General features: G+C 45.5%; 1 protein-coding gene across 4 annotated transcripts; it reads right to left on the bottom strand.

The window, feature by feature from the left end:
* Positions 1–6,445: 6,445 nt before the first annotated feature.
* LOC139532825 (putative nuclease HARBI1) lies at positions 6,446–10,484 on the bottom strand. Of its 4 annotated transcripts, none has more exons than XM_071330921.1 (8): positions 9,485–10,484; positions 9,333–9,394; positions 9,164–9,250; positions 8,793–9,076; positions 8,678–8,713; positions 8,025–8,579; positions 7,632–7,743; positions 6,446–7,537 (listed from the first exon to the last, which is right to left on the bottom strand). In XM_071330921.1, the coding sequence occupies exons 6-8, from the start codon at positions 8,091–8,093 to the stop codon at positions 7,167–7,169; spliced, it is 552 nt and encodes a 183-aa protein (XP_071187022.1). In that variant the 5' UTR covers positions 8,094–8,579; positions 8,678–8,713; positions 8,793–9,076; positions 9,164–9,250; positions 9,333–9,394; positions 9,485–10,484; the 3' UTR covers positions 6,446–7,166. The 4 variants fall into 3 exon arrangements, with proteins under 4 accessions (XP_071187022.1, XP_071187023.1, XP_071187021.1 ...); XM_071330922.1 differs by having other exon boundaries at positions 8,025–8,713; positions 9,485–9,661; positions 9,749–10,484; XM_071330920.1 differs by having other exon boundaries at positions 8,025–8,713.
* Positions 10,485–10,690: the final 206 nt, after the last annotated feature.

The following is a 10,690-nucleotide window of genomic DNA, read 5'->3' as shown; positions in this document are numbered from 1 at the left end:
TTGCTTGACATCATGGGAAAAATCAAAAGAAATCAGCCAAGACCTCAGAAAATAAATTGTAGACCTCCACAGGTCTGGTTCATCCTTGGGAGCAATTTCCAAACGCCTGAAGGTACCACGTTCATCTGTACAAACAATAGTACGCAAGTATAAACACCATGGGACCACGCAGCCGTCATACCGCTCAGGAAGGAGACGCGTTCTGTCTCCTAGAGATGAACGTACTTTGGTGTGAAAACTGCAAATCAATCCCAGAACAACAGGAAAGGACCTTGTGAAGATGCTGGAGGAAACAGGTACAAAAGTATCTATATCCACAGTAAAACGAGTCCTATATCGACATAACCTGAAAGGCCGCTCAGCAAGGAAGAAACCACTGCTCCAAAAACAGCCATAAAAAAGCCAGACTACGGTTTTCAACTGCACATGTGGACAAAGATCGTACTTTTTGGATAAATGTCCTCTGGTCTGATGAAACAAAGAAGGACTGTTTGCCTATAATGACCATCGTTATGTTCTGAGGAAAAAGGGGGAGGCTTGCAGGCTGAATGCAGCATCATGTTGTGGAGGGGTGGCAGGATCATGTTGTGGGGGGGTGGCAGCATCATGTTGTGGGGGGGTGGCAGCATCATGTTGTGGGGGGGTGGCAGCATCATGTTGTGGGGGGGTGGCAGCATCATGTTGTGGGGGGGTGGCAGGATCATGTTGTGGGGGGGTGGCAGCATCATGCTGTGGGGGGGTGGCAGCATCATGCTGTGGGGGGGTGGCAGCATCATGTTGTGGGGGGGTGGCAGCATCATGTTGTGGGGGGGTGGCAGCATCATGTTGTGGGGGGGTGGCAGCATCATGTTGTGGGGGGGTGGCAGCATCATGTTGTGGGGGGGTGGCAGGATCATGTTGTGGGGGGGTGGCAGCATCATGTTGTGGGGGGGTGGCAGCATCATGTTGTGGGGGGGTGGCAGCATCATGTTGTGGGGGTGCTTTGCTGCAGGAAGGACTGGTGCACTTCACAAAATAGATTGCATCATGAGGAAAGAAAATTATGTGGATATATTGAAGCAACATCTCCAGACATCAGTCAGGAAGTTAAAGCTTGGTCACAAATGGGTCTTCCAAATGGACAATGACCCCAAGCATACTTCCAAAGTTGTGGCAAAATGGCTTCATAACGACAAAGTCAAGGTATTGGAGTGGCCATCACAAAGCCCTGATCTCAATCCTATAGAAAATGTGTGGGCAGAACTGAAAAAGTGTGTGCAAGCAAGGAGGCCTACAAGCCTGACTCAGTTACACCAGCTCTGTCAGGAGGAATGGGCCAAAATTCACCCAACTTATTGTGGGAAGCTTGTGGAAGGCTATCCGAAACGTTTGACCCAAGTTAAACCATTTAAAGGCAATGCTACAAAATACTAATTGAGTGTATGTAAACTTCTGACCCACTGGGAATGTGATGAAAGAAATACAATCTGATGTAAATCATTCTCTCTACTATTATTCTGACATTTCACATTCTTAAAATAAAGTGGTGATCCTAACTGACCTATAACAGTGACATCTTTACTAGGATTAAATGTCAGGAATTGTGAAAAATGGAGTTTAAATGTATTTGGCTAAGGTGGATGGAAACTTCCGACTTCAACTGTATATATCTGTAAACATTTATGTTTTAGTATTTTTTTAGTGAGTAGATCAGCTTTAATATTGCAGGTCGACTGTTGCTTCCATCTATGTAGTTATCGGCATCATTTCTAATCCCCCAAATATATATTTTTTGTAAATATTTATATACATAAATATATATATATAATCCTGGCCAGTAGAACACTAGACTGATGGTGTCTTAAACACACATGTCTCAGACTGATGGATGAGCACACACACTCTGTCTCTCACACACACTCTGACTCTCACACACACTCTGACTCTCACACACACTCTGTCTCTCACACACACTCTGTCTCTCACACACACTCTGACTCTCACACACACTCTGTCTCTCACACACACTCTGTCTCTCACACACACTCTGTCTCTCACACACACTCTGACTCTCACACACACTCTGTCTCTCACACACACTCTGTCTCTCACACACACTCTGACTCTCACACACACTCTGTCTCTCACACACACTCTGACTCTCACACACACTCTGACTCTCACACACACTCTGTCTCTCACACACACTCTGTCTCTCACACACACTCTGACTCTCACACACACTCTGACTCTCACACACACTCTGTCTCTCACACACACTCTGACTCTCTCTCTCTCACACACACTCTGACTCTCACACACACTCTGACTCTCTCTCACACACGCACTCTGACTCTCTCTCACACACACTCTGACTCTCACACACACTCTGACTCTCTCTCACACACGCACTCTGACTCTCTCTCACACACACTCTGACTCTCACACACACTCTGACTCTCTCTCTCACACACACTCTGACTCTCACACACACTCTGACTCTCTCTCACACACGCACTCTGACTCTCTCTCACACACACTCTGACTCTCACACACACTCTGACTCTCTCTCACACACGCACTCTGACTCTCTCTCACACACACTCTGACTCTCTCTCACACACACTCTGACTCTCCCACACACACACTCTGACTCTCTCACACACACACACACTCTGACTCTCCCACACACACACTCTGACTCTCCCACACACACACTCTGACTCTCTCTCACACACACTCTGACTCTCTCTCTCACACACACTCTGACTCTCTCTCACACACACACACACTCTGACTCTCTCACACACACACACACACTCTGACTCTCACTCACACACACTCTGACTCTCCCACACACACACTCTGACTCTCCCACACACACACTCTGACTCTCACACACACACACTCTGACTCTCCCACACACACACTGACTCTCTCTCACACACACTCTGACTCTCACACACACACACACTCTGACTCTCCCACACACACACTCTGAATCTCTCTCACACACACTCTGACTCTCACACACACACACTCTGACTCTCACACACACACACACTCTGACTCTCCCACACACACACTCTGACTCTCCCACACACACACTCTGACTCTCCCACACACATATTCTGACTCTCCCACACACATATTCTGACTCTCCCACACACACACTCTGACTCTCCCACACACACACTCTGACTCTCCCACACACACACTCTGACTCTCCCACACACACACTCTGACTCTCCCACACACACACTCTGACTCTCCCACACACACACTCTGACTCTCACACACACACACTCTGACTCTCACACACACACACACTCTGACTCTCACACACACACACACACTCTGACTCTCCCACACACACACTCTGACTCTCTCTCACACACACTCTGACTCTCCCACACACACACTCTGACTCTCACACACACACACTCTGACTCTCTCACACACACTCTGACTCTCCCACACACACACTCTGACTCTCTCTCACACACACTCTGACTCTCACACACACACACACTCTGACTCTCTCACACATACACTCTGACTCTCTCTCACACACACTCTGACTCTCACACACACACACACACTCTGACTCTCTCCCACACACACACTCTGACTCTCTCTCACACACACTCTGACTCTCTCCCACACACACTCTGACTCTCTCCCACACACACACACACTCTGACTCTGATAGATGAGCCACCCACTCCACCGCATCTGGAAACGACACGCTTAATTGGCCCCGTTTTTGTCGTCGTGGGTGACAGGGGAGCGCGGTCTCATCGAGGGTGAGCGACCTTTCCTCGGATGATCGCCTCCGGGGAAGGGGGGGCGGGACCGCTAAGCCTTAAACACAACGTAACCCGCTGTTTCCACGGTGACCGGGCACGAGGCGACGAGACACAAACGGAGACGGATACGGTCGTTTGCGGAGGGAGGGAGAGGAGGAGGAGGAGGAGGAGGGAGGGAGGGAGAGGAGTAGGAGGAGGGAGAGAGAGAGAGGAGGAGGGAGGGAGGGAGAGGAGGAGGAGGAGGGAGAGAGAGGAGGAGGAGGGAGGGAGGAGGAGGAGGGAGAGAGAGGAGGAGGAGGGAGGGAGGGAGAGGAGGGAGGGAGAGGAGGGAGGGAGGGAGAGGAGGAGGAGGAGGGAGAGAGAGAGACAGAGAGGAGGAGGAGGAGGGAGGGAGGAAGGGGGATATGTCACACCTGGCAGGGGTTCATCCTGTACAATCTGTTAATAATCACAACACAACGTAGCACCGGGATCAGGGGAGAGGAGAGGAGACAGGAATCAAATCATAAGTTTATTGGTTGCTTACACAGATTTGCAGATGTTATCGCAGGTGCAGTGAAATGGATGTTTCCAGCTCCATCAGTGTAGTAATCTGCCAACCAAACAATAAATAGAGGATGAGCCATGACTAGAAAACACTGAGTGGACAAAACATTAGGTACACCTTCCTAACACATAATAATACAGACCTTATAGACGATGAGCCATGACTAGAATACACTGAGTGGACAAAACATTAGGTACACCTTCCTAACACAGACCTTATCGAGGATGAGCCATGACTAGAATACACTGAGTGGACAAAACATTAGGTACACCGTCCCCCTTTTGCCCTCAAAACAGCCTAAATTAGTTTTGGCAGGAACTCTACAATGTGTTCCACTGGGAAGCTCCACAGGTGTCCAATTGTGCTGGAAGTCCTTTGGGTGGTGGATCATTCTTGATACACAGGAAACTGTTGAGTGTGGGGGGGGAAAAACCCCAGCAGCGTTGCAGTTCTTGAAACACTCAAACCGGTGCACCTGGCACCTATTACCTTACCCTGTTCAAAGGTACTTGAATCTTTAGGCTCATTCACCCTCTGAATGGCACACACACACTGACAGAGGGAGAGGGAGAGACGGACAGGCTAAGGGAGACTGATTGAGAGACCGAGGGATTTGACTCTGAGATTTTTTTTTAACCTTAGAGCTTACCCATGATGCTTCACAACGAGAACCCTGCAGGGCATAGGATGTCAACTTCCTCTGGGGAGAACCGTGCAGGGTGTCAACTTCCTCTGGGGAGAACCGTGCAGGGTGTCAACTTCCTCTGGGGAGAACCCTGCAAGGTGTCAACTTCCTCTGGGGAGAACCCTGCAAGGTGTCAACTTCCTCTGGGGAGAACCCTGCAGGGTGTCAACTTCCTCTGGGGAGAACCCTGCAGGGTGTCAACTTCCTCTGGGGAGAACCCTGCAGGGTATCAACTTCCTCTGGGGAGAACCCTGCAGGGTATCAACTTCCTCTGGGGAGAACCCTGCAGGGTGTCAACTTCCTCTGTTTTTGTTTGTCATGCTTACACACACACACACACACACACACACACACACACACACACACACACACACACACACACACACATGCTGTATAATCACACATGTACTCAAGACATTAATGAGTGTAATATCTGACCACTGAGTTGTAATGCAGAGTGGATTGATTTAGTTCTCCAGCTCCCTGACAGACAAACACACAGGAGTACATTCAACTAAACATTTATGTTGACTATATTCAGAGAGAACTAGAATAGTAAACGTGTATGTTGACTATATTCAGAGAACTAGAATAGTAAACGTGTATGTTGACTATATTCAGAGAACTAGAATAGTAAACGTGTATGTTGACTATATTCAGAGAACTGGAATAGTAAACGTGTATGTTGACTATATTCAGAGAGAACTAGAATAGTAAACGTGTATGTTGACTATATTCAGAGAACTAGAATAGTAAACGTGTATGTTGACTATATTCAGAGAACTAGAATAGTAAACGTGTATGTTGACTATATTCAGAGAACTAGAATAGTAAACATGTATGTTGACTATATTCAGAGAACTAGAATAGTAAACGTGTATGTTGACTATTCAGAGAACTGGAATAGTAAACGTGTATGTTGACTATATTCAGAGAACTGGAATAGTAAACGTGTATGTTGACTATATTCAGAGAACTAGAATAGTAAACGTGTATGTTGACTATATTCAGAGAACTGGGGCCTGTTGCACAAAACTAGGATAAGGGATTAAGCCAGGATATCTTGGTGATCCTGGCTCAATTGATCCGTAATCCGGTTGCACTAAAGATGGATAGGGGGCAGGAGGATATGTTATGGTATAAATTACCATGGAGATTTATTCTGTGGAGCTAGCCTGCTCCAGACCAGGCTAAATTCCAGGATCTATTTAATCTCATCCCTAATGTCAGTCAGCAGTCACCACAAATGGAAACCAATAGTTATTTCACTGCTCACTATACATTGTTATCACATATAACTAGACCCACTGTTATTATTTAAACGTTTGTGATCATTAATTTCAATGATTTTGGATAAAAAATGATTTTTAGATGATGTTGCTATCATTAGATAATTTACAGTTTCCCATAGACTATAAGGCTATATATAAAATGATAGAATATTAGGGCCACAGAGGGGAAAAAAACACAAGTCATAATATTGTAACCAGTTGTTTTAAAGGAGGACAGTTGTTAAAATGACAGATGTGGGGCATTTCGTGAAATTGTACTTCAGTATGGTTTCATAAACAAAGACATGCTGATGTGCCAGAATATTAAGTATCACATTGTCATAAGTATCAAAACTGTAAAAACAATATGTAGCTTTTCTGCAGAAAGAACCAGCCTCATAAATTTATGACTTTATCCTTTTTCTTCAGTGTGGCCCTAGTACTCTGTCATATAAACAAATACACATTCCATATGAATATAAAAACACAATGTGTAACATTATGTTCCTTTATTGAATAAGGACAAAACAAAGCAGGTAAACCATCAGCTCCTTTCGAAACTGAAGTCACAGTGACTCTACAAGATGGAAAGCACAGAATCCAAGCATATTATACAAAATGATACATACACATTCAAAGGTCTGTATATAACACACCCTGCATGTCTGCACACTAAAATAAATGCAGGACAAATCCATACACATCAACTGAACAGACAAATGAATGGATGCAGTAGCCTCCCTGCAGCCTTGTATTACACACAGTATACCGCACAAACATCATAAGAGGCCAAATTCGTCAAAAAACAAACCCAAAAAAAACCAAATTCCTCTGCCACCGCAGGACATATTTAACCAAAATTGAAAGCACACATACTAACTAAAATAATTCAACACATATTGGTCCCTCAGCAGCCGACCACTGTCGTCATCAGGGAAGATTGCCGGATTGTCCCAGTCCATGGCTGGTGGCACTCTGGGGGCCCTCTCCTTCCTCAGGCAGGCCATATTGTGGAGGACAGCACAAGCCACAGTAATATCACATGCCCTAACAGGGCTGACCCTTAATTTGTGAAGGCAGTGAAAGCGTGCCTTCAGGAGGCCAAAGGTCATTTCAACTCTGGCCCTGGTCCTGGCATGGGCATGGTTGTAGGCCTGCTGTGCTTCCTGGGGGTCTGTGAAAGGTGTCAGGAGAAAAGGCTGGCAGCCATACCCCCTGTCTCCCAGCAACACACCAGAGAATTCACCTGTCAACACAAAATCTCATCATTACTACCTCATAAACACAGTGATATTCTTGACACAGCCATGATGGTTATAAATAGGGGTTGTGTGGCTTACCTTGTGATAGGCACTGATAGATTTCAGAGGCCCGAAAGATTCTGGAGTCATGGACTGAGCCAGGCCATTTTGCCACAACATTGCTGATCACACAGTCAGCATTGCAGACCATCTGAAATCATAAGATGAGGAATATTACACCAATCAATGCACATCACTGGCAATGCAGAGTGTTCGTCAATGGACAATATCAAAAAGTTATGTTCACCTGAACATTAATGCTGTGAAAGGATTTCCTATTCACAAAATCGGCCTCATGGGCACCTGAGGGGGCTTTTATCCTTATGTGTGTGCAGTCCACTGCACCAATGACATTGGGGAAACCTGTCACACAAAGTAATGAGTATCCTACTATGTGTTAACAGTTGTCCTGTAATTTGTAGATCCTCTTACCTGCAATCCTATAGAACTCCTCTTTGATGTCACAGAGTCTTCTGTGGCCAGGGAAGGAGATGAAGACATCTGCTAATGCTTTGATAGCCAGACACACACTCCTTATTGTGCGGCAAATTGTGGCCTTGTTCAGCTGTTCTGCATCCCCCACTGAGTACAGGAAGGCTCCACTAGCAAAAAAGCGCAAGGCCACACAAACCATTTGCTCCACACTCAGTGCATGGCTCCGTGCAGTGCGGTGCTTAATCCTGGGACCCAGTAGTCTGCATAGATACCTGATGCCATCTGCAGAAAACCTGTATCTTTCATATAGATGGTCATCAGGGAAGGCCAGTGGGTCCAACCGGTCCCTAAAGACCCTTTCTCGCCTGAAGGCTCTCCTCAGCACAAGTGCTTCTTCATCCACCACATCTCGCACGAATGGGCATGCCATTGTCAGAGCAGAAAGGAACACACAATTTTGGGCCTTCATATAGGCTAGTGGCCACACCTGGTGCTGGGGGGGTGGGCAAAAGAGGGCGATGCCTTATAACGATGACTTGGTTGTACTGATTGCTGGGAAAATAAAAAAAACCTTAGAAAGATGCCACCGTCCTGTGTGCTCACAATAAGAGCTCATATGTCATGGCTCACTTGACTTTACGAGAATATACCTAATTTTTATTTTGAGCTGTGTCATCTTCTTGGAGCTGGGGGAGGAAAGAAAAATAATGATTAATACATTTGTGTTACAGTTAGCATACAGTGTACATTGAAGGCATATCTCACCTCCCTCTCAAGTTTTTTTATTTCAAGGTCCAGTTTCCTAATTGTCCTCTTTTTTATTTCGGACTCCAGTGCAAGATTTTCCATCTTTTTCTTCTTGTACTGAATGTCTATGTCTGCCAGTTCTATTTGGCGCCGGAGGTGGTTGCCATACAACTTTCTGATAGCTTGTGAGCTCTGTGAACACAATACAATTAGCGCAGCTGGAATTTGGCAGGATGTGGTGTCCTTTTATTAATACGCACTATGTTGCCAGGCTGGTTTTCCCACTGTATAGCATCTGGGTCCTGTAAAAGAAATTAGATTTTTTGATTTTGATGAGGACTCTTCACCATTGTAGAGTAAATAGTACTTTCACAGTCTTAACATGATACCTCATGCCTTCTGGAATCCAGAGAGATGGTCTCCTCCTCATCATCGTCTCCATCATGTGCTGTTGCTGCTGCACTGGGGCCTTCACCCTATCACATTTAATCGGATTCATATTGAAGCTAGTAGACAAGACATGCCAGGCCTACAGTATGCCTTTGATGGAGTACTCACTGGATCAGCATCGTCTGGTGCTTGTGCTGGTGGCTCTAACAGGAACACAGTGCTGCCAGACACTGCAAGGCAATAGGTAAACCAAAGTCAGACAGTCCAAATTGATTCAATATGAATGTGGTTGTATCCCATGTAGAGATGGAAGGACATACCTTGAATGAAGCGGGTGGCATCTTGGGAGGAACCTATGCTCGTCTCTTTCCCCCCAGGGATCCCCTCTAAGACGGGCCTGCCTTTATTTAGCTCCAAGGCCATGTCCTCTGCTGGGGTAAGGTCAGCCTTTGGTGACCCACCACCCGTGCCTTGTCTGTGGGTATTCTTTTTCACTGCTAAAACAGTACAGACAATGTGTGAGCAGGCACCTTCTGGGTACAATATATGCTTGTGCTTTGTTAAATATTAGTCAGGGACCATACCATTCTGCAGAATGTTCTTGTATTTGATTTTGACCTGCTGCCATGTCCGTTTTGGCCCGTTCATGTTTAATCTACACACACACACACACACACACACACACACACACATTTAATGGAGTCACACTGCAAAAAATTACTTGGTATTTTTGTCTTGTTTTCAGTAAAAATATCAAAAAATGTATCATAGCTTTATACAGTGTGATGGAGTTACTTTACACAATTTCACTCATATCTGCAGTGCATTTCAATTAAAAATTTAACCGTTTCATAATTACAGTACAACTGCATTTTTGGAGATGTGAATTAAATATTTGAATTGTAATTGTGATGTTTCAGCGGAGCGGTGAGTGTGTAATTGTGCACTACTTACGCATTCAGGCGGTCTGCAATACTTTGCCACGCTTTTTCTCTTTGCTTTATCACTGTGGCGGTGTTGCCTTTCTTCTTAATTATATCTTTTACCTCCTCGTATGCCTCCATGAGGATTTGTGCTTCCGACGGGGAAAAGTACGCGGCTCTAGTTGCCATGGTAAATCAGTTAATCTGTGATCTGTGGCGGGGTCTATTTGAGTGAGCCGTGAGCGCGCACCTATCCAGGATTGGTTTCACCTGGCTTAATGAATCTGTGTCTGCTCATCCTGGCTTGGTCTTTGTGCAACCAATTAAGCCTGGACGCACATGGTTTGGCTTCATTGAGCTCAGCTGAGTCATTTATCCCGGATGTCTTAATTCTACTTTTGTGCAACAGGCCCCTGGAATAGTAAACGTGTATGTTGACTGTATTCAGAGAACTGGAATAGTAAACGTGTATGTTGACTATATTCAGAGAACTAGAATAGTAAACGTGTATGTTGACTATATTCAGAGAACTGGAATAGTAAACGTGTATGTTGACTGTATTCAGAGAACTGGAATAGTAAACGTGTATGTTGACTATATTCA

This window comes from Salvelinus alpinus, chromosome 10 (assembly GCF_045679555.1).
Source record: "Salvelinus alpinus chromosome 10, SLU_Salpinus.1, whole genome shotgun sequence".
NCBI lineage: Eukaryota > Metazoa > Chordata > Actinopteri > Salmoniformes > Salmonidae > Salvelinus > Salvelinus alpinus.
Note: the sequence above shows the minus strand (reverse complement) of the source record. Positions and strands in the feature narration are given on the sequence as shown.

What these genes read in the sequence shown, in the direction of transcription:
- LOC139532825 (XM_071330920.1), bottom strand. Translation starts at nt 8,093, where the DNA reads ATGTCTTCATCTCCTTCCCTGGCCACAGAAGACTCTGTGACATCAAAG. An exon ending in GGAGTTCTATAGGATTGCAG is followed by an intron (nt 7,744 to 8,024) that starts GTAAGAGGATCT and finishes TTATGATTTCAG; the next exon opens with ATGGTCTGCAATGCTGACTG. An exon ending in CTATCAGTGCCTATCACAAG is followed by an intron (nt 7,538 to 7,631) that starts GTAAGCCACACA and finishes TTGTGTTGACAG; the next exon opens with GTGAATTCTCTGGTGTGTTG.